The following is a 25,060-nucleotide window of genomic DNA, read 5'->3' as shown; positions in this document are numbered from 1 at the left end:
CTCACTTTGTTGCCTAAGCTGATCTCAAACTCCTGGGCTGAAACAATCCTCCTGCCTCAGCCTCACAAAGTGCTGGGGTTATAGGCATGAGCCACCACACCCACCTGATGACAAGGATTTTAAAGCAGCCACCATAAAAATGCTTCAGTGAGCAATTATAAACACTCTTGAAGCCATTTAAAGAAAAAAAAAACAGTCTCAGCAAATAGCCTCAGCAAAGAAAGAGAAGATATAAAAAATAAATCAAATGGAAATTTTAACTGAAATGTACAATGACAGCCAAAGTTAAAGTACTGCATGGATGGTTCAAGAGCAGAATGGAAAGGAAAGACAAAATAACCAGCTATTCTGAAGATAAAACAATAGAAATTACCTAAACTGGGCAACACAGAGAAAACAGACTGGAAAAAAATAAACAGAGCCTCAGGGACTCACAGGACAATAGTAAAAGATTTAACATTTTGGTCATCAGTGTCCCAGAAAGAGGATGTGGGTGGGGCAGAAAGAGTATGTAAAGAAATAAAAAAATACATATTCCACAGAATGGGTAAAAACTTCTGTAAAGCATGTATCTGATAGGGGGGCTTATATCTAGAAACTATAAGGAACTCAATAATAATAAAAAATAACTTTTTAAATGGGCAAAGGCTCTGAATAGACATTTCTCAAAAAAACATATACAAATGGCCAATCAGCACATGAAAAGATGTTCAACATCACCAGCCATCAGGGAAATACAAGTCAAAATTGCAATGGTATACAATTAATACACCATTTAACATTCCCAATAGTAGCCTACAACTTCCTTTTCCACCGTGGAAAAGTTTGGAAGTTCCTCACAGTAGTCAAGTTACTTAACTGCTCTGTAAAATGAAGTTAATCATATTCACTTTGGATGAATGAGTTCATATATATTAGCTATAATTACTATAGCAATTATAATTGTGTACATTATTACTGATTGGGTCAAATTATTAACCCCGTCTCCCTAATTCATTTACTTTTGTTACTTTGGATGAATATTTAAAGTAGTCTTGAACTGAGATATGTATGTAAAGGTTCTATCACATTGGCATATAACATGTGCTCAATAAATGAAAGTATAATTATTTATTTCTAAAGAGTTTAAAGATTAAACTTTCCTCAAAACAAACAAAAGGCAAGGCAACACCCCAAGCTGTGAGGGGCTGCCTCTCCTAGGTTCGGGGCAGCACAGGAACTGGCTGCACAAGGCCAGAAAGGTTACATGGCGGCTCTCTTTAAATTAGACCACACAGAGCGCTTCATTCCCTGCGCAGTCTTCACATCTTCCCAGTCCAGTTTGATGTCTGGAACCTCATCTTCCGGCTCTGGATCCTTCCTCAAGGCCCCCCGGGGGGAGGCAACCACAATGGGCAGAGGGCCACATTCCTCCCGGATTTCCACAACATGGAGGCCCTTCTTATCAGCCAGTTGTTGATGGGTTTCCTAGGCAAGACCAAATTCAGAACAGGTTAGGTCTGAAGTACATTTGCAACATAAAGAGCAGGAACTTCCAAAGGCCACAACAGTACAGCCTGGGGGAATTCAAAGGCCATTTCAGTGGATTTGGATTAATGTGTTTTGTGGCTAAACTCTAATAACCTGTCATGGGTGGAGTCATTTCAGCCTCATCTGCTGCATCTGCCCACCCCAAACTTGGACAGAGGAAGGGCCTTGGCCTCTGGTCTCTTGCCTTCTAAACCCTCCTGATTATGCACCATGTTGTGCCAAACACTGAACTTGAATCTCACCAACCCCCTAGATCTAACTACCAATTTACAGTAAATATAGGGGAGATAAGACATTAAGGACCCTACAGGTATTTTTGTCAGCAACAGGCCAGGAAGCACTACAAAACAACCAACCTGGTTTCAACAAAAAATCGTAAGTGGGGGAGGAGGGGCCGAGATGAGGGGAACCTATTTAAAAGGCATAGCAAAAACATACATTAACCTGTTCTGCAACCTGATTCAAACACACTGTATAAAAAAAAAAATTTGTAATCTAACAAATGGAATTTGTTCATTTGCATGAACACTGATTGGATACTTGATGATACAAGTTACTGTTAACTTTTTAGGTATGATAATAGTATTACAGGGTATTTTTTAAAATCCTTATCTTTTCAAAGATACATACTAAAATATTTAGGGTTGAAATAAAATGTCTGAGATTTGGTTCAAAATAACTGTGGGTGGTACTAAGAAGCAAGACTGGTCATGAGCTGGGTAACAGGGCCATGGGGATTCATTGCAGAGGGAAGCCACAGAGATCTGGAAGCAGGCAGATTAGTTCAGTAGACGTTATTCATGGTACAATGACATACCTGCTATGTCAATCCCGTGATCCCAGGCCTTATGGCTGCCTTGCACTATTCTAATTATATATCTAATGCCTTGCAGTATGTTTGAAATTAGAAAAGAGATGAGCCATTTCATAAACAAAATAAAATAATTTATATTGGTGTATCTTTCAATCAAAGGCATATCACCTAAAGTGGTGGCATCTTTTCCTTTTTGAGTGACATATTAAATAATGAAACCTTTTATAGCTGATGGCATTTTAGGAGAGATGACATATGGTAACTATATCAGAAGGTTTAAAAGACTAACAGAAAACAAAGATATCACATAAAAGAACAAGTCTAGGCCGGGTGCGGTACCTCACGCCTGTAATCCCAGCACTTTGGGAGGACAAGGCGGGTGGATCACAAGGTCAGGAGTTCAAGACCAGCCTGACCAACATGGTGAAACCCCATCTCTATTAAAAATACAAAAATTAGCCGGGCATGGTGGCACGTGCCTGTAGTCCCAGCTACTCAGGAGGCTGAGGCAGCAGAATCGCTTGAACCCGTGAGGCGGAGGTTGCAGTGAGCTGAGATGGAGCCACTGCACTCCAAGCCTTGGTGACAGAGCAAGACTCCGTCTCAAAAAACAAAAACAAACAAACAAAAAACCAAAAACAGAACAAGTCTACTGGATCATAAATAAAACCTATCTAAAACCAACATCTTAATTAAACCTCTAATGTTTCAATTTACAAGTGCTCTGAAGGGTGTTTTAGACAGTAACACACACAAAAGCTGTTCAGAAAACAGAAGGCTTTTACCCAAAGCCTTCTTTTTCTTTTAATTTTCCTATTTTAAACAGAGACATGTAAAATTACTCCGTGGATCACTTTAACTAAAACCCACCACTGTAATCCTGAAAAGTCAGGAAGCCTGCCAAAGTCCTCAGCTAACAGAGTTCAGCAAATGGAGCCTATTGAACCTGGTTGTCTTTTCTGTTCATCCACCTATGCTAAGGTCTACCCATCCTTTCATGAGACAGGCCAGCCCTGCTGGGCAGGTAAGGGAGCTGCCCAAGAATGGGGGCCTGGTGCAGTCACAGCCCTGCCCTCCATGGTGGGTGATTGGGAGCCGGGCCCAGGGCTCTCACCTATGAGGAAAAGTAACCTGGCATGTTAATGTTCATAGTTCCCTACCAATCCCCAGGCATCAGTCCGAACCACCTACACAGGTAACAGGGAACTGACTGTGACTGCCCTGAGTGCAGAGGTGCCCTGGGTGCTTCATCCTAGCCCCAACTGAAAGGACTAAATTAGGAAATGGACTTTCTCTTTTGATTTTAATTTTCCATACTGTTGGAGCTTTAGAACAAGCAGATGTTATTTTCATAATACCATGTAGATTGTAATTATCAGCTTTAAAAATGCTACTTAGAAAAACCCATGAAGTACTTTTTAAAAGGTAATTTTCATGAACTCGTCAGTGGATTTAACTAAACTGATGCAGTCACAGACAGCAAAGAATGCCCAACTCCTCAGGTGGCCCCAGGAAAGCATCTCCAGGAGGCCCCAGGGCATCGTAGCCCCAACACACACAACTGAAATACAAACTAGAACTTCTGTTTCAGACCCTGGGAAAGGATTACCTGTCTGGAGAGCCCACGGAAGAGGCCCTGGGTGAGGCTGAGCATATTAATGGACCCAGAGACCTTGGCATACATGTCTTTGATGCCAATGAGCCGGCAGATGGTGATGATGGCCCTGTGGCAGCGGAGGCCGTAACCTAGAAAAGGAGAAACCGGGTGAAACACAGCCCACTGAAACACAGCCCACTCGCCTGCAGTGGGAGGAGTCACCCTGCTGGCTTTCGCATGGCTTCAGGCTCTGGGCTTCGGCAAACTGGTTCATATTCTGGTATCACCACTTCCTAGTGAGCTGCTGACCCTTGACAACTTACTTAACTTCCAAGATGACACTTACTCAAACAAGATACTACAAGGATTAAAAAGATGACATCTACAAATATCTTGAACACATTTTGAGGGCAAAAAAACAGGATTGTTATTGAGATTAATAAACATGCATGAAAATTCTTGGCACCCCAGACTCATTTAACTAAGGATGGAGGGACACATCTCTTCTCACCCTCCTTGACACTTTCGTTGCCCTGAGCAGAGGGTCCACTTCCTCCTACTGGAGAAGCTCCTCCTTTTGTTTTGGTAACACATCCTCTCCTAGATTTCCTCCTAGCTATTGGCCTGTCCTCCCCTCCTTGCTGGCCTCTAAATCTTGGAGGGTCTCCCCTCCAGCCACTTGCCCTACCCTTTACTGCCTGTAATTCCTTCTCCAGAGTGCTTTAAAAACACAAACCAAACACGTTGCTCCCAATTTAAAGATCCCTCCTTCCCACTGTTCTCGAGATTAAAATAAAGAACGCCATGACCTATTCAGAGCCTTCTGTGCCTGAGTCCTGCCCACCTCCCTGACCTCATCTACAGACACGCCACCTCCTGCTGGCTTCCTCACCTTAAGGACTGCACTTGAGATTCCTTCTACCTGGAATGTCCTCCCAGCTCTGCCCCCTTGGCTCCTTCTCACCTTCAAGGTCCCACTCAAATTGCTCCTCCTCAGACAGGCCTTCTGTGACCATGCTATTCAAGGTGGCATCCTTCCTTCTGCCTTCCTCCCTCCTACTCTAACACAGTACCCTGATTAGGGCACTCAAAGAAACCTGTTTATCCAATGCTTCCCCTGAGTGGAAGATGGCTCCCATAAGGACCAGGATATTGTTTGTTTACCACGGTGTCCCCAGAGCCTAGAGCAGTACCTGGCAAATGCAAGTGGAGTGAGGGAGCTGCAGGGCCCAAGTTTGGCCTTTAACATTCTTATTTGCCAGACATAAAACTCAGCACACACCTCTTCCGCTCCAAGGCAGAAGATCTACCCTGGAAGTTGGACATTACTGGCTTTCTAGTTTGACATTTTATGGTCAAGAACTATTCCTTCTACTTGAAAGGGCCAATGAACTGTGGCCTCCATAATTATGCCAGAGTATGCAAGAACTTAAGAGGATAGCTAAAGACAGGTCACAATGGGGTCCTTTGTTCTTCCAGGTGGAGTTATGTAAACATGGAACAGGTGCCGCTGATGTGTGAACATAATGCACCCGTGTCTGGATGAGCACAGGCATGCACACACCTAGAGAGAGGTACACGTGGAAGGGGGTATCATGCAGATTCTGGAAGGAGCTGAGAGGCAGCCTCTACCCTGCTACTACTCGCTGAATGACTGTGACAAGAAGGCCCCTCCCTAAAATACCTACTTGGCAGTGCTGCTGGTGAGCACCGAGCAGGTGTGTAATACACAGTACCTGGACCAGCACAGACACCGCATGAACACTGGCCACTGTGTGACACATACACAAACACCCACGTGACAGTGGTCATAGTCCAACGGTAATGATTTGACTACCTTCCAGGCAGAGACTGTGTCAAAAAATACTTGTTTAATAAATATGGCAAAGTTTTGCAGTGCTGTGTGTGGAACTGAATACTGTTCTATAGCCGAGGTAGAAGTGTTCCATGGTTAAATACATTTGGGAACACCACATCCTCCATTTCTCTTGGGAGATTCATATTGCATGGCAGTGCATTAAAGAATGCAACATTCACAAAGATGCAAAAACACTTTTGGTGACTTTCCTTAATCCAGTTCTGCCATTTGGTATCCTTTATGGAGTAAAACCTTTTCTACCTCCTACAGAACTAGTAACACATAGGCACATCGTTTAGGAAATGCCTATTTGTACATGTACAAAATGTCTATAAATGTGTATATATTTAGGAAATGTCTAAAAGTATTATATACTGTTTTAGCTTCAAAATCAGAATATTTAACCCCGATACACAGGTAATGGGCTAGATAATACAAAAACCTGAAAAATACAGCTTTGATTAGAAGACGGGAAAGATTTTAAAAGGTAGCTTCTTCAATTAAATTAAAATTACAGCAGTCATTTGAATAGGATTCCATTCCAAGATGGCTGAATAGGAACAGCTCCAGTCTGCAGCTCCCAGCGTGATCCACACAGAAGACAGGTGATTTTTGCATTTCCAGCTGAGGTACCTGGTTCATCTCACTGGGACTAGTTGGACAGTGGGTGCTGCCCATGGAGCAGGACAGAGCATCGCCTCACCCAGGAAGCGCAAGTGGTCTGGGGATTTCCCTTTCCTAGCCAAGGGAAGCTGTGACAGACTGTACCGGGAAAACCGGGACACTGCCACCTAAATACTGCATTTTTCCAATGGTCGTAGCAAACGGCACACCAGGAGATTATATCCCGGGCCTGGCTCAGCAGGTCCCATGCCCATGGAATCTTGCTCACTGCTAGCGCAGCAGTCCAAGACCCAACTGTGAGGCAGCAGCCCTGGCTAGGGGAGGGGCGTCTGCCATTGCTGAGGCTTGAGTAGGTAAACAAAGCAGCCAGGAAGCTTCAACTGGGTGGAGCCCACCGCAGCTCAACGAGGCCCACCTGCCTCTGTAGACTCCACCTCTGTGGGCAGGGCATAGCTGAACAAAAGGCAGCAGAAACTTCTGCAGACTTAAACGTCCCTGTCTGACAGCTCTGAAGAGAGCAGTGGTTCTCCCAGCACGGTGTTTGAGCTCTGAGAATGGACAGACTGCCTCCTCAAGTGGGTCCCTGACCCTTGTGTAGCCTAACTGGGAGACACCTCCCAGTAGGGGCTGACTGACACCTCATACAGCTGGGTGCCCCTCGGAGACGAAGATTCCAGAGGAAGGATCAGGCAGCAATATTTGCTGCTCTGCAGCCTCTACTGGTGATACCCAGGCAAACAGGGTCTGGAGTGGACCTCCAGCAACCTCCAACAGACCTGCAGCTGAGGGACCTGATTGTTAGAAGGAAAACTAACAAACAGAAAGGAATAGCATCAACATCAACAAAATGGACATCCACACCAAAACCCCATCTGTAGGTTACCATCATCAAAGACCAAAGGTAGATAAAACCACAAAGATGGGGAGAAACCAGGGCAGAAAAGCTGAAAATTCTAAAAACCAGAGCACCTCTTCTCCACCAAAGGATCCCAGCTCCTCGCCAGCAGCAGAACAAAGCTGGACGGAGAATGACTTTGACAAGTTGGCAGAAGTAGACTTCAGAAGGTCGGTAATAACAAACTTCTCCGAGTTAAAGGATGATGTTCAAACCCCATCACAAAGAAGCTAAAAATCTTGAAAAAAGATTAGACAAATGGCTAACTAGAATAAACAGTGTAGAGAAGACTTTAAATGACCTGATGGAGCTGAAAACCATGGCAAGAGAACTACGTGATGCATGCACAAGCTTCAGTAGCCGATCAAGTGGAAAAAAGGGTATCAGTGATTGAAGATCAAGTTAATGAAATGAAGCAAAAAGAGAAGTTCAGAGAAAAAAGAGCAAAAAAACAAACAAAGCCTCCAAGAAATAGGGGACTATGTGAAAACACCAAATCTACATTTGATTGGTGTACCTGAAAGTGACAGGGAGAATGGAACCAAGTTGGAAAACACTCTTCAAGATATCATCCAGGAGAACTTCCCCAATCTAGCAAGGCAGGCCAACATTTATATTCAGGAAATACAGAGAACGCCACAAAGACACTCCTTGAGAAGAGCAACCCCAAGACACATAATTATCAGATTCACCAAGGTTGAAATGAAGGAAAAAATATCAAGTGCAGCCAGAGAGAAAGGTCAGGTTACCCACAAAGGGAAGCCCATCAGACTAACAGCAGATCTCTCAGCAGAAACTCTACAAGCCAGAAGAGAGTGGGGGCCAATATTCAACATTCTTTTTTTTTTTTTTTTTTTTTTTTTTTTGAGACGGAGTCTCGCTCTGTCGCCCAGGCTGGAGTGCAGTGGCGCAATCTCGGCTCACTGCAAGCTCCGCCTCCCGGGTTCACGCCATTCTCCTGCCTCAGCCTCTCCGAGTAGCTGGGACTACAGGCGCCCGCCACCACGCCCGGCTAACTTTTTTGTATTTTTAGTAGAGATGGGGTTTCACTGTGGTCTCGATCTCCTGACCTCGTGATCCACCCGCCTCGGCCTCCCAAAGTGCTGGGATTACAAGCGTGAGCCACCGCGCCCGGCCAACATTCTTAAAAGAATTTTCAACCCAGAATTTCATATCCAGCCAAACTAACCTTCATAAGTGAAGGAGAAATAAAATCCTTTACACACAAGCAAATGCTGAGAGATTTTGTCACTACCAGGCCTGCCTTACAAGAACTCCTGAAGGAAGCACTCAACATGGAAAGGAACAACCGGTACCAGCCACTGCAAAAACATGCCAAATTGTAAAGAACATCGATGCTAGGAAGAAACTGCATCAACTAACGGGCAAAATAACCAGTTAACATCATAATGACTGGATCAAATTCACACATAACAATATTAACCTTAAATGTAAATGGGCTAAATGCCCCAATTAAAAGACACAGACTGGCAAACTGGATGAAGAGTCAAGACCCAGTGTGCTGTATTCAGGAGACCCATCACACATGCAGAGACACACATAGGCTCAAAATAAAGGGATGAAGGAAGATCTACCAAGCAAATGGAAAGCAAAAAAAACAGCAGGGGTTACAATCCTAGTAACCCCTGATAAAACAGACTTTAAACCAACAGAGATCAAAAGAGACAAAGAAGGCCATTACATAATGGTAAAGGCATCAATTCAACAAGAGCTAACTATCCTCAGTATATATGCATCCAACACAGGAGCACCCAGATTCATAAAGCAAGTCCTTAGAGACCTACAAAGAGACTTAGACTCCCACACAATAATAATGGGAAACTTTAACACCCCACTGTCCATATTAGACAGATCAACGACACAGAAGGTTAACAAGGATATCCAGGAAGCAGACCTAATAGACATCTACAGAACTCTCCAACCCAAATCAACAGAATATACATTCTTCTCAGCACCACATCGCACTTATTCCAAAGTTGACCACAAAGTTGGAAGTAAAGCACTCCTCAGCAAATGTAAGAGAACAGAAATCACAACAAACTGTCTCTCAGACCACAGTGCAATCAAACTAGAACTCAGGATTAAGAAACTCACTCAAAACCGCTCAACTACATGGAAGCTGAACAACCTGCTCCTGAATGACTACTGGGTACATAACGAAATGAAGGCAGAAATACAGATGTTTTTTGAAACCAACGAGAACAAAGACACAACATACCAGAATCTCTGGGACACATTCAAAGCAGTGTGTAGAGGGAAATTTATAGCACTAAATGCCCACAAGAGAAAGCAGGAAAGATCTAAAATCGACACCCTAACATCATAATTAAAAGAACTAGAGAAGGAAGAGCAAACAAATTCAAAAGTTAGCAGAAGTCATGAAATAACTAAGATCAGAGCAGAACTGAAGGAGACAGAGACACAAAAAAACCTTCAAAAAAATCAATGAATCCAGCAGCTCGTTTTTTGAAAAGATCAACAAAATTGATAGACCACTAGCAAGATTAATAAAGAAGAAAAGAGAGAAGAATCAAATAGACGCAATAAAAAATCACCACCGATCCCACAGAAATACAAACTACCATCAAAGAATACTATAAACACCTCTACACAAATAAACTAGAAAATCTAGAAGAAATGGATAAATTCCTGTACACATACACCCTCCCAAGACTAAACCAGGAAGAAGCTGAATCGCTGAATAGATCAATAACAGGCTCTGAAATTGAGGCAATAATTAATAGCCTACCAACCAAAAAAAGTCCAGGACCAGACAGATTCATAGCCAAATTCTACCAGAGGTACAAAGAAGAGCTGGTACCATTCCTTCTGAAACTATTCCAATCAATAGAAAAAGACGGAATTCTCCCTAACTCATTTTATGAGGCCAGCATCATCCTGATACCAAAGCCTGGCAGAGACACAACAAAAAAAGAGAATTTTTAGACCAATATCCCTGATGAATATCGATGCAAAAATCCTCAATAAAATACTGAAAAAACAAATCCAGCAGCACATCAAAAAGCTTATCCACCACGATCAAGCCAGCTTTATCCCTGGGATGCAAGGCTGGTTCAACATATGCAAATCAATAAACATACTCCATCACATAAACAGAACCAAATGTCAAAACCACATGATTATCTCAATAGATGCAGAAAAGGCCTTCAACAAAATTCAACAGCCCTTCATGCTAAAAACTCTCAATACACTAGGTATTGATGGAACGCATCTCAAAATAATAAGAGCTATTTATGACAAACTCACAGCCAATATCATACTGAATGGGCAAAAACTGGAAGCTTTCCCTTTGAAAACTGGCACAAGACAGGGAAGCCCTCTCTCACCACTCCTATTCAACACAGTGTTGGAAGTTCTGGCCAGGGAAATCAGGCAAGAGAAAGAAATAAAGGGTATTCAATTAGGAAAAGAGGAAGTCAAAGTGTCCCTGTTTACAGATAATATGATTGCATATTTAGAAAACCCCATCGTCTCAGCCCAAAATCTCCTTAAGCTGATAAGTAACTTCAGCAAAGACTCAGGATACAAAATCAACGTGCAAAAATCATAAGCATTCTTATACACCAATAACAGACCAACAGAGAGCCAAATCATGAGTGAACTCCCATTCACAATTGCTACAAAGAATAAAATACCTACGAATCCAACTTACAAAAGATGCGAAGGACCTCTTCAAGGAGAACAAATCACTGCTCAATGAAATAAAAGAGGACACAAACAAATGGAAGAACATTCCATGCTCATGGATAGGAAGAATCAGTATCGTGAAAATGGCCATGCTGCCCAAGGTAATTTACAGACTCAATGCCATCCCCATCAAGCTAACAATGACTTTTTTCACAGAATTGGAAAAAACTACTTTAAAGTACACATGGAGCATATGGAACCAAAAAGAACCCGCATCGCCAAGACAATCCTAAGCCAAAAGAACAAAGCTGGAGACATCATGCTACCTGACTTCAAACTATACTACAAGGCTACAGTAACCAAAACAGCATGGTACTGGTACCAAAACAGAGATATAGACCAATGGAATACAACAGAGGCCTCAGAAACACCACCACACATCTACAACCATCTGATCTTTGACAAACCTGACAACAACAAGAAATGGGGAAAGGATTCCCTATTTAATAAATAGTGCTGGGAAAACTGGCTAGCCATATGTAGAAAGGTGAAACTGGATCCCTTCCTTACACCTTATACAAAAATTAATTCAAGATGTATTAAAGACTTCAATGTTAGACCTAAAACCATAAAAACCCTAGAAGAAAACCTAGGCAATACCATTCAGGTCATAGGCATGGGCAAGAACTTCATGACTAAAACACCAAAAGCAATGGCAACAAAAGCCAAAATTGACAAGTGGGATCTAATTAAACTAAAGAGCTTCTGCATGGCAAAAGAAACTACCATCAGAGTGAATAGGCAACCTACAGAATGGGAGAAAATTTTTATAATCTACTCATCTGACAAAGGGCTAATATCCAGAATCTACAAAGAACTTAAACAAATTTACAAGAAAAAAATCAAACTACTCCATCAAAAAGTGGGCAAAGGATAATGAACAGACACTTTTCAAAAGAAGACATTTATGCAGCCAACAGACACATGAAAAAATGCTCATCATCACTGGTTTTGCAAATCAAAATCACAATGAGATACCATCTCACACCAGTTAGAATGGCGATCATTAAAAAGTCAGGAAACAACAGGTGCTGGAGAGGATGTGGAGAAACAGGAAGGCTTTTACACTGTTGTTGGGGCTGTAAACTAGTTCAACCATTGTGGAAGATAGTGTGGTGATTCCTCAGGGATCTAGAACTAGAAATACCATTTGACCCAGCTATCCCATTACTGGGTATATACCCAAAGGATTATAAATCACGCTACTATAAAGACACATGCACACGTATGTTTACTGCAGCACTATTCACAATAGCAAAGACTTGGAACCAACCCAAATGTCCATCAATGATAGACTGGATTAAGAAAATGTGGTATATATACACCACGGAATACTATGCAGCCATAAAAACGGATGAGTTTCATGTCCTTTGTAGGGACATGGATGAAGCTGGAAATCATCATTCTGAGCAAACTATCGCAAGGACAGAAAACCAAACACCGCATGTTCTCACTCATAGGTGGGAACTGAACAATGAGAACACTTGGACACAGGGCGGGGAACATCACACACTGGGGCCTGTTGTGGGGTGGGGGCGGTGGGGGAGGGATAGCATTAGGAGATATTCCTAATGTAAATGATGAGTTAATGGGTTCAGCAAACCAACCTGGCACATGGATACCTATGTAACAAACCTGCACATTGGGCACATGCACCCTAGAACTTAAAGTATAATTAAAAAAAAAAAGAAAGAAAGAAAACATGAATATAATACATAAACATATGGGGACCTTGCCAGAGAAATAAAAATTATTATTATTATTATTATTATTATTATTATTATTATTATTATTTTGAGATGAGTCTCGCTCTTTTGCCCAGGCCGGATTGCAGTGGTGATATCTCGGCTCACTGCAAGCTCCACCTCCCAGGTTCATGCCATTCTCCTGCCTCAGCCTCCCGAGTAGCTGGGACTACAGGCACCCACCACCGCGCCCAGCTAAATTTTTGTGTTTTTAGTAGAGACGGGGTTTCACCATGTTAGCCAAGATGGTCTCAATCTCCTGACCTCGTGATCCGACCACCTCGGCCTCCCAAAGTGCTGGAATTACAGGCGTGGGCCACCACGCCCGGCCAAAAATTATTTTTAAAATTAAAAAAAAAAAGTTGTAGCAGTCATTCAAAAATCATTTAAATGTGTCTAAACTATGCTGCGCAACATAAATATGATCCAAGCCATAAGCAGAAGCCATATACACAATTTTAAATGTTCTCATAGATGAATTTTGAAGTTTTTTTAAAAAGTTTATTTAGTGATGTGTTTTATTAACCCAGTATGTCCCAACATTATCATTTAAAATGTAATCAATACAATAATATTTTTGAGATATTTTATATATTTTTTTTGTACTTTGAATTCTGGTTAAGTATTTGACAATTAGAGCACATCTCAATAGCCACATATTAAGTGCTCGATAGCCAGGCCGGCTAGTGACTAGTGGCTGCCGTATGGGACAGCACAGATCTAAACCTCGAAGGCCACTCAACACCTTTTCTAAGGACAAAACACATCATTTTTATCCAGCATTTAAATGATTAATTATGGCTTTAAAGCAGAAGACAAGTTCTGGTGCATTAACACAACTGATTCTGTATTTGAGGGTTTTTTCCCAATTTATTTCCAAGCCATGGCTCTAGCAAAGTTGTATTAGAAGCTTTGATATGAAATTTTAAATATAATGTTTTATCTCCTCTGACTCACACTTTTTGAGATTTATATACCAAAAGTTATATAAAATCATTTTTTACTGTAGAACTACAGGTGAAATGCAAATCAGCAGGTTCAAGAATCCTACACTCAGAGACCACTAGGCATGACTGCCCTAGCCCATGACCCTGAACTCTGCCTGCCTGCCTGCCTGCTTGTCCACAAAACAGGAAAGGCCATCTCTGCATCATCCCTAGTGCTTAGCATAGCACCCAGCTCACAGAAGGCATCCAATCAGAATTTGATGAGCAGTAAACACCTGGACCTGAGTCAGAACAGAAACACCTAAATGCATCAATGAATTCCCTATGAGGAACTAATGTTCCCACTCCTCCAAACCCTACTACTCACTCAGGTGCTATTTCCTGTTTCCAATGTGCTCTCCCCACCGTAAATTATTCCTGGAACAGGCCTGTGCTCACAGGAACAGGCGTGTGCCTTGACTATTCTTATTTCTCCAAGAGCCTCATCGTTCCTTTTTTTTTTTTTTTTTTTTGAGACAGAGTCTCGCTCTGTCGCCCGGGCTGGAGTGCAGTGGCGCAATCTCGGCTCACTGCAAGCTCCGCCTCCCGGGTTCACGCCATTCTCCTGCCTCAGCCTCCGAGTAGCTGGGACTACAGGCGCCCGCCACCGCGCCCGGCTAATTTTTTGTATTTTTTAGTAGAGACGGGGTTTCACCGTGGTCTCGATCTCCTGACCTCGTGATCCGCCCGCCTCGGCCTCCCAAAGTGCTGGGATTACAAGCGTGAGCCACCGCGCCCGGCCGAGCCTCATCGTTCTTAAATCTAACATAAGCCTTTATATTTTGGTGTTTCCAAGATGAGTTCAACTAAAGATGAACAAAAATAGAGGAGAGGATAGAACTGTTATAATTTCTCTGTTTTATCATCAACAAATGGTAAGAGTTTTAAAGTTACCTTTGGGTTGTTTCTTCATCTTGATATGCGTCCTTTTAAATCTTAATGAAATATCATGGAATACTGGAGGGAAAAAACATAAACACAGAAGGATTAGGTGTGTGGCTTTAATAAGCCTTTGCAAGTATCACAAATCAATGTATACTAGCCTCAACAGCCAGCACATATTGACCAAAGATAAATGGTAAGCTCTGATTTCATTCATTTTAGTAACCTTCTTAGGAGATTTGTTTTCACACTTCATATTTGTAAGAATGTAATAAGAGAGAAACACAAAAATACCTATAGAGATATATTGCCACACAGACTCTAACAAATGTAATCCTGCAAATTAAAAAAAAAAAAATAGATTAACACTCACTTGTATGGTCTTCATATCGTTCTATATAATGCAAATAGTGAACTGCTCTGTTCTTTGCCTGAAAGGAAAATGTTTTTCTTAACTCTATTGTTGAAATTTACATCTTTTCCAGGATTCCAAAAATACTTTTAATAAAAATGTTTCATTATTAAAAATTCACTTACGCAAAAAGGTTAGTATATACTTCTGAAATAGAGGGACTTATTTTTTTAAAACTCATAACTACAATATCACTATCCCCCCTAAAAAAAATTAAGAATAATTCCTGGCTAGGCGTGGTGGCTCACATCTACAATCCCAGCACTCTGGGAGGCCGAGGCAATCACTTGAGGTCAGGAGTTCAAGACCAGTCTGACCAATATGGAGAAACCCCATCTTACCAAAAATACAAAAATTAGCCAGGTGTGGTGGTGGGCACCTGTAATCCCAGCTACTTGGGAGGCAGAGGCAGGAGAATTGCTTGAACTCAGGAGGCGGAGGTTGCAGTGAGCCAAGATCGTGCCACTGCATTCCAGCCTGGGTGACAAGAGTGAGACAACGTCTCAAAAAAAAAAAAAAAAAATTAACAATTCCTTAATATCTTCAAACATTCTGTCAGTGTTCAAACTTCCACAGTTGTCTGATAACTTGGCTAGGCAATTACAAATCTGGTAAAAAATGGTGCAAAGGAATACAAGTACTTCTGAAACTGATTTTTATGAGCTAATTAACCCTTGACAGCAAGCCTCATGGGAAGGTTCTGGGACAAATTATTATTGTTTTGTGGTTCCCACTGTGTCTGGCATATAACTTACTAATCTTTTACAGAGTGTCAACAAAGAAAAAAAATGTACATACTTTCCTGAAAGCATCCATCCGATCAGTGGCTTTCCCAACAGCAAAACCTTTAAACAAAAAAGCAAAAATAAGAAAACAGACAGAAATTTGGCCCATGTGGTTTTCGCCACATTTCAAGTTTCTGCTCCTACAATATTTCATAGCACTTCATCTTTCCACCACCCACAAAAGACTTGCTATACAAAACCAGTAACAGGCTGGGTGTGATGATTCACATCCATAATCTCAGCACTTCAGAAGCCTGAGCTGGGAGGATCGCTTGAGCCCAGGAGTTTGAGACCAGCCTGAATAACATAGCAAGACTTTGTCTCTATTAAGAACAAAATTTAAAAAATTGGCCAGGCATGTAGGTGCATGACTGTGGTCCCAACTACTCAGCAGGCTGAGGGGAGAATTACTTGAGTTTAGGAGTTTGAGGGTACAGTGAGCTATGACTGTGCCACTGTACTCCAGATAAAGCAAGACCCTGTCTCAAAACAAAAAGAAAACAAAAAACACTAACAATAACAAAGCATGAGGCTACAGAGATCTGTTTTGAAGCATTCTGAAAATAACAAATTTAGATTTATAAAATCCAAGGTTAGATGCTGCCTTTTAAAAATAGCTAGATAAAAAACGCTCAATTTTTAAAAAACTAAATATGCTCTAAATTAATTAGGCAAATCACTTTGAACATTTAAAGACAGATTAAAATAATCAGAAAGGGGCCAGGTGCGGTGGCTCACGCCTATAATCCCAGCACTTTGGGAGGCCAAGATGGACAGATTGCTTGAGCTCGAGTTCAAGATGAGCCTGGGCAACACGGTGAGACCCCGTCTCTACAAAAAATATAAAAATTAGCCAGGCATAGTGGTAGGTGCTGTAATCCTTGCTACTCAAAAGGCTGAGGTGGCGGATCACTTGAGCTCAGAAGGTTGAGACTGCAGTAAGCCGTGATGGTGCGACTACACTCCATCCCGGGTGACAGAGCAAGACCCTGTCTCAGGAAGGAAAAAAATATCAGACAGGGTGGGAAAAAACATCCACTGCTATAGAGTAAAACCACGATTTCAATGGAACTTCAAATGGAATTCAGATTTTAATTAACCAGGAAACCAAATCAATGACTCTTTAGTTCATGAACACTTCACTATGAAATACAGTTTACCAGCAGTTACAGAGATACTGCCATTATCTGCTGCCACTGTATTTTGTTTCGAACAACGTATTTTGTTTTTAAATTATACACGGGAAAATAACATAAAACAATACCGCTCTATAAGATACATGGGACCTCTGAGACCTGGGACAAAAGAGGATGTGAATGCCAATTCCTAGTTTAAATAAAACAAATTAAACCATGGAAGTCCAGAGGAAAATATGGGGAAACTTACTAACATTTATAATCTTCAAATGAGACTTTCTAAGCAAGACACAAACCTGAAGTAATAACTAATATTTATAACCCTGTAGTGATATAAGACTGAAAAATTTGCCACAGAGCTTAAAACTTCTGTGTGGAGGCCGGGCGCGGTGGCTCACGCTTGTAATCCCAGCACTTTGGGAGGCCGAGGTGGGTGGATCACGAGGTCAGGAGATCGAGACCACGGTGAAACCCCGTCTCTACTAAAAATACAAAAAAATTAGCCGGGCGTGGTGGCGGGCGCCTGTAGTCCCAGCTACTTGGAGAGGCTGAGGCAGGAGAATGGCGTGAACCCGGGAGGCAGAGCTTACAGTGAGCCGAGATTGCACCACTGCACTCCAGCCTGGGCGACAGAGCGAGACTCCGTCTCAAAAAAAAAAAAAAAAAACTTCTGTGTGGAAAAAAATTAAAACCTAAGTCGAACTAAGTCAAAATATCTGACTGGCAAAGGGCTAATGTCCTTAACTTACAAAGAGTTTATACCATTCAATAAGGAAAATAATAACCATCCAATAGAAAAATGGGCAAAGCATATAACGAACAGATCTCAAAAAGGAAATAACAGCCAATAAACATGTAAAATGGTGTTCAAGCTCTCATAATTTAAAAAATGCAAATCAAAACTGAGAGATTTGTTTCACAGATCATACTGACAATCAGTAAGGTTTGATGATACCCGAGGCTGCCAAGGGTGAGCTGGTGTAGAGGAACGCAGACATTGACGCAACCTTTTGTGGGGAGGCAATCTAGGAATATTTATCAGCACTTAAAATACATATAACCTTGAGGCAACAATTTTACTGCCAGAAGTTTCCCCTATTGACATACTTGCAGAAGTAAAACAAATTACACATACATGAACCGTACTGTTTTTTATAATTAGTAAAAATTTGGAAACAACATAAATATTCAGCAACAGGGAAAAGGTTACAAAAATTATCCATGCACAATGGAACACTTTGCAACCAGTACAAAGAATCAAGGAGAATGTTTATGTTAATCTGAGTATTAATATCTCTGAATATAATACTATGTAAGAAAATCAAGGTGCAAAATTATGACTATAATGTGATCCCTTTGTGTAAATTTTTTTAAAGATGTATGATAATAATATGAACATAAAATTTAGGAAAATTACAAAAGTAGCTGTTAGGCCTGGTTTCCTTTGGCCACATACTATATATATGTGTTACTTCTGTTTTGAAAATGTCAGTATGGGCTAACTAGGCCATTTTCCTGTGTTCTTTTCCTTCAATAGACATGAATACGTTTCAAAAACAGGTGTCCACTATGGTAACTATACATAGGAGAAAATTTAAATCATCATCAAACCTACTAATTGGAGTAAACACTATTAACCTTTACAGCGTACAGTTTTCCAGTCTTTTCTTGGCATATAAATATACTTTTAAAAAAGAAAAAAACAAAACTAGGATTTTACATGGTCTTATATAACGTTTTTGTGTTTTTTTAACTTAGCATTATTTTAAAAGTAATTTCCCATAATTCTTTAATGGATACAGAATATTACAGTGTATGGCTACACTGTTTTTATAACCATGGCCCTATTCAACATTTAGTGTTTTTCTCCCTAATTTTCCACTATTATACATAATAAAATAATGTCTTCAGCCTTTTATAATATTCCTTTTCCTCAGAGGAAAAGGCAAGTATAGTAGAATCTACTCTCTCTTTTCTCTCTAAGGGAAGTCATGGGCTTACCACAAGCTTTGTGAACCCAAACCACTAAAAGGTTTAATCAGTGGAAGAAGTCTGGCCAGCAGCATGAGCCCATGGGCTCCACAGCACGGCCCGTGCCACGCCTTTCCCTGCACACCACTGCCACTGTGATGCCATCACTCCCCATTCACCTGCAGCTCCTTTTCCGTTCCCCACAGCCACCAGGGCACGGATCGATTTCTTTCTTCCGTCTTTCGCTGTCATAGTGAAAACATTTCTTACCTAAAAGGCAAAATGTCTCACAAATATTGCACGTTAAGAAAATCTGAAGGAGGGACCTGGAGGGAGCCGCCTTCCTTGCAGGCATACACGGTGAACAGGCACACCACCCTCCAACTCCTGAGCACAAGTAACAGCCTTTTTCCAAACAAAACCTCCTCCTGGACTGTTTCAGGAAGAAAACAGAAATGAGACTTTCTCTTCATTTCACAGGCTTGTGAGAAGGTTTAACTGAGAAAACCTTTAAAGGAATTTGACATTATACATCTCGATATACCCTATCTTAATGAATGTATTACAAGAAAGAAAAAAGTTGCTGATCAAACTTTGATGTAATTTATCACTGATTATAAGATGTATCCCAATGTCAGAGATGTTAAAATGTGAGGAAAACGTACACATTAGAAATTATGACATGCAGTATATAGACATAACCAGCACAGGACTGGCTTCTATGCTAAGGATTAGTATATTTGGAAATACCTGCTTAGTCTGTGTATTTTTTTCTGTGTATTTAAAAGGCCAGGAACAGCCGGGCGCAGTGGCTCACGCCTGTAATCCCAGCACTTTGGGAGGCCGAGGCGGGCAGACCACGAGGTCAGGAGATCGAGACCATCCTGGCTAACATGGTGAAACCCCGTCTCTACTAAAAATACAAAAAATTAGCCAGGTGTGGTGGCAGGCACCTGTAGTTCCAGCTACTCGGGAGGCTGAGGCAGGAGAATGGCGTCAACCCAGGAGGTGGAGCTTGCAGTGAGCCGATACCACTGCACTCCAGACTGGCGATACAGCAAGATTCCGCCTCAAAAAAAAAAAAAAAAAAAAGGCCAGGAACTATTGAACTGTTAACTAAACTGCTTACATGGCAGCTGGCTCTCTGGTGCATAGCTGTCTCTTTCCCATAAAATGGGGTTAAAAGAAAAGGGAGCTTGAATCCACCTCTGTGGATCTTATAGAAAATCACCCACATATATACAAATTCTTCAAAGAGATTAACTTCCAAAAGCTGGAAGTGGGAATACCAAAGACATAATATGTGTAAACATTTTAAATCCTACAATGCAATTGATATTGAGGAAACAATACAGATATTTAGAGGCTCAATCACAAACTCAATAAATGATTATTCCACATGGTATTTAACACTGAGCATTCAGTGCCAGCTCAAAGGGAAGTTGACTATTTTAGAGAATGCTCCAGTAAGTGACTATAGTTTACCTGATACATGCTTTAGTTTCAAGGGCCTGTGAGCAAACCAGAGACCATTTCCCCATCAAGAACCAGACATGCACCACAACTCTAAGCTTTCTACTCTGCCCAGGGCTCCCCGTAATCCCAGCTCCCTGCACAGACTGCTAGATACAGCTGGTTTATAATTCAAACATAAGACTCCCAATGCTACTTTAGCCTTAGGAAGGAAAAAATTTAAACCTCGTCTCCAAATCCTGTAGTTAACAATACCACCTTATCATGAGACCTCAGTGGTAGCCCCCCACAAAGAGGGTAGTAGTCAGAAGAGCCAGTATCAAGTAACTGAAATTAAAGTTGTCTAATTTTCCTTATCCAGATCAGCTGTGTGTCAGAAATAGTCATGCATCCAAGGCCTTTCCTTACAGTTCCTCTTGCCCTGTACCTGCCCCACCCACCCCAACCTCTCCAAAGGCTTAACCAGGTATTTAATTCTGCATGCCTACCTCAAGTATCCTGGTATCAAAATCCTCATATGTTTCTGTAGGGAGAAAAGAAACAGGGATACAGATGAAATGTGTGTACACAACTAACATGAAAGCATTTTCAACACAGGCACTATCACAGACCTTTCAGGAAGAAAGAATCTCAGATCTTTTGGTCCCACTCTCAAGGCCATGCCCCAGTCGCCCCTCATCACTAAAGACTGCTCCACCAGTAAGTTCATAAACTCAGTCACTGATCTCCCCACCTGCACCCTCCTCCTCATCCATCTCTCATCAGCTCCTGGCCCCTCCAGACCCTGGATCCCTGCTCTCCCTTCTGCTTCCCTCCATCTCACGGCCTCTCCCCCTAGGCCAAGACACCACAGTCCATCATTTCCACCAGACCCTGTGATGCCCTCAACCCCTTCACCCTTTGCTCTCTCCACGACACTAGCCAGGCCTGAATCCATGCGGCTCTCTGGCCACTCCTGACCTGCTGGGTGCTGCTGGAAAGAAGTCAAAGTATGCATACAGCGGGCCCACTAAAAATCCATGGACCCCAATTCCATCAAGTCCTCCCTGCTGCCAGCTGGCCTTTATGTCCTTTCAGTTAGGTCTCTCTCCGTTCACCACTGCAGCCATTTCAAAGACTCTCTACGTTATTTTCTTTTCTTTTCTTTTTAAGACGGAGTCTCGCTCTGTCACCCAGGCTGGAGTGCAGTGGCGTGATCTCGGCTCACTGCAAGCTCCGCCTCCTGGGTTCACGCCATTCTCCTGCCTCAGCCTCTCCGAGTAGCTGGGACTACAGGCGCCCGCCACCACGCCCGGCTAATTTTTTTGTATTTTTAGTAGAGACGGGGTTTCACCGTGGTCTCGATCTCCTGACCTCGTGATCCGCCCGCCTCGGCCTCCCAAAGTGCTGGGATTACAAGCGTGAGCCACTGCGCCCAGCCACGTTATTTTTTAAACATTTTTATCAAGACAATTTCAATCAAACAAAAATAGGACAGCAGAAAGCTTATATTTATATATATATATATATATATATATATTAGTCAGCTTCAACACGCATCAGCTCACAGCCAATCTTCTTTCCTCTAAACTCTGCTCAACTCTCACTCCATTGGATAATTTTGAAGCCAGTTTCAGATACTCTACCTTTTCATAAAGAAATAATCTGGAGGCCATAATCATCAATGTCCCCAACTCACTCTCCGCAGATGATTCCACCTCTTCCTTACAGACCAACAGCGGCCACATCATGCAACACCCCCACCTACCTTTCCACTACAACCCCACAGGCTCACCTGACTCTGTGCCCTGCCCTTCCTTCTGTGAGCAAGTGAAGCCACTTCTCCAGACTCTGGATCTGGGCTGTCATTAGGGACTTGGTTCATGGATTTTGTTCTCTCCCTTCCATACCTTCATCCTCCTGACTGAAGCATTTTGATCAGTTCTAAGCATGTTCTTTGGAATCTCTCCCCTCCAGTTTCAACCTCTCCCCTCCTCTTTAAGCCAAACTTCTTAAGAAAGCAGCGAAACTCTTACCTATTTCCTCTTCTCCCACTCATTGACAAGAACACGTCTCTTGGATGATTTTTACTGCTTTACGTACTCAAGGAGGGCGGGGGGAAACTTTGTTTTCAAATTTGGCCTAAGTATTTTCAATTTTTGCTTCATTTGTGCTTTTTTAGGCTTAACATGACAACTATCTGCTTTGCAGATTTCTAGTACAGAAACAGCATTCCCAAGTCATGCTGCTCCACAGGTGTCCCTGTGGCCACCCATGTTTTGGAAACAGTGTATCCTATAGGCCGCTCCTGTAGGTCCACAGTGCACATCCCCACATTTAAGGATCTGAAAAGGTACATGATAAACACCAGGAACCCAGTGCTTTCTATCCTGTTAGTGGAATACTTCTGCACTCCACAAAATACAGTTGGGATATTGATGTGATATGTTATTTCAAAGATGTTCAAATCTTTTTTGGAAAAAGATAGTATAAACAGACAAGTAATAACACCATTTCAAGGAAATTCTAAACTACAAGTACTCTCTGTCACAAAGGCAAACAAAACCAGGAGTCTGCTACCTCCATTGGGACCAGGGTCAGGGGGGCCAAGACTGATGCCTCCCCATGAGTTTCCACTCCATCCTCGCTCCCGTGTAACCTTCATCTTCCTCTTTCGGTCCCACTCTTCTCTCTGCTGGATCATGTCTGCCTCCACCTTCTCCTGCTCTTCCTTGCTTCTTTGGGCAATGGTCTGCACTGCTCCATTTTTCGTAAGAGGGACATTCAGTCCAGGCCATAGAAAACCATAACGCCCTGAAGATTTAAAAATATAAATAGTAATTTTTTAAAGTACTCATTTTTCAAGTGTTAAAATGTCAGGCAATGCATGTACAGATAATGATGACACACTGTTCACTGGAGCTTGAGCTAACATTATGAACTTGGTAGGTCACTTGGCACAATCAAAATTTTAAATATACTTCATGGTATTACCTAGAGAAACACTCACATACAGGTACAAGGCATATGGATGCTTGGACAAGGACGTCCACTGAAACATTATTTGCAAAGGCAAGAAATGCAACTAATACAAATGTCCAGCAATTATGGACTGGTTAAATGAACCACAGCATCTCCAGCATAGGAAACACTCTGCACTAATCAAAAGAACAAGGTAACTCTCTAGGTTCTGATGTGGAATGATTTCCAAGACCTATTATTGAGTGAAAAAAGTAAACTGTAAGACAGCATGTACCATGTGATATAATCTAAATTTTTTTTAAAAAAGAAGGTATTTATTTCTTTTTAGGTATTTATGTATAAATTAATAACAATTTAATACATAATACCTTTTGTATTAATCTTTTTAGGTATTTATGTATAAATACCTAAAATTGAATACATAAATACCTTTTTAAGCATTTATGTATTAAAAAACTGAAGGAAACACACCAACATGAGGCCAGCGGTTTCCTTGAGGGAGACAATAGGATTGAAGAAGGTAGAAGAAGCATCCGGGGGACTTCAGGTTTCTCTATAATCTTTACATTTTTTACTGAGAAAGTATACATACATGATTCTTATAATTTAAAAAAAAGTGTTAATAAGATATAAGTAATAAAGAAAAACATCCAAGTAGACATGCGATGCTGGAAGTGTGGTGCCAGGTGTTTTCTTTATCCCTGAAGGCCATTACTATCAAAGATGGTTTGTCAGCAAGCACAGTACAAGACAGGCTGATTGAAGTACACTACACTATTTTTACTCTTCCAAAAGCATGAGTATAAACAATCATGTGTTCTAGGTGTCAACAAACTAAGGCCCACAGGCCAATTCAGTTCGTGACTTGTTTTTATAAATGAAATTGTACTGGAACATAGCGATGCCTATTCAACTATGTGTTATCTGTGGCTGTTTCTGTGCTACAACAGCAGAGTTGAGCAGTTGCAAAACAGACTATGTAACTCACAAAGCCAAAAACATTTACTATCTTCCCTTTGCAGGGAATATTCGCCAACTCTCCATTTAGTCTCTATTTTATCACTAATTATAACCTCTTTGAGGGCAGGCACTATTATAGGAGATGACACCTAGGGACATTTAATGCTTGCTGAATGAGTAAATCCATTTCTATGGGATTTTCCTCCCCCAGAATCCCGGGGCAATGAGTAAGTCAACTGGTTGAATTCTAAAACCATAGATCATAGTGCCCTTCATGAGAAATGTTTTGATGCTTCTAGTTTGTAAAATATCTATAAAATCTGAGGTAAGAAACTTAAAAAGCACTTTAGCTATTTTTATAAGTTTACCTTCACCAATGATCTGACCCCTGTTCAGATCCTTTCTTCTCTTCTTTTTAGTTCTTTTGCCTCTTCCTTTTCTTGCTCCAGCACCAGTCTCCGCTAAAGCGCCTTTCCACAGCTCATCTGCAGTCACTGTAACGAAACAGGGTTTCTTTTCTTAATTCTGTGGTTTTCAAGCAATGGTCTATGATCTCCTACTGAATAAGAGAAGTGGAAGTCAGCTTACAGCTTTACCCATGCATCGCCGAGGTAATGAAAGCAAAATTAAATCATTCTTTGCACACATCAGACGGTTACATTTTGAAAGCCCAAGAAGAGACAATTCTATTACTTTCCTCCA

The 25,060-nt window shown here is 41.6% G+C and overlaps 1 protein-coding gene across 1 annotated transcript in view; it reads right to left on the bottom strand.

The window, feature by feature from the left end:
* Nucleotides 1–1,095: 1,095 nt before the first annotated feature.
* The window catches only part of MRPS5 (mitochondrial ribosomal protein S5), a 36,776-nt gene continuing 12,811 nt past the window's right edge, over nt 1,096–25,060 (bottom strand). The window contains exons 4-12 of the mRNA XM_055242656.2: nt 24,727–24,852; nt 22,997–23,230; nt 20,926–20,960; nt 19,144–19,234; nt 15,871–15,917; nt 15,034–15,091; nt 14,673–14,735; nt 3,954–4,090; nt 1,096–1,467 (exon numbers count right to left, since the gene is read on the bottom strand). Coding sequence (XP_055098631.1) covers nt 1,243–1,467; nt 3,954–4,090; nt 14,673–14,735; nt 15,034–15,091; nt 15,871–15,917; nt 19,144–19,234; nt 20,926–20,960; nt 22,997–23,230; nt 24,727–24,852 — 1,016 coding nt within the window. The 3' untranslated portion in view covers nt 1,096–1,242. The remainder of the gene's footprint in view (nt 1,468–3,953; nt 4,091–14,672; nt 14,736–15,033; nt 15,092–15,870; nt 15,918–19,143; nt 19,235–20,925; nt 20,961–22,996; nt 23,231–24,726; nt 24,853–25,060) is intronic.

This window comes from Symphalangus syndactylus, chromosome 14 (genome assembly GCF_028878055.3).
Source record: "Symphalangus syndactylus isolate Jambi chromosome 14, NHGRI_mSymSyn1-v2.1_pri, whole genome shotgun sequence".
NCBI lineage: Eukaryota > Metazoa > Chordata > Mammalia > Primates > Hylobatidae > Symphalangus > Symphalangus syndactylus.
The sequence above is the reverse complement of the archived record's forward strand: the minus strand, read 5'-3'. Positions and strand labels throughout refer to the sequence as shown.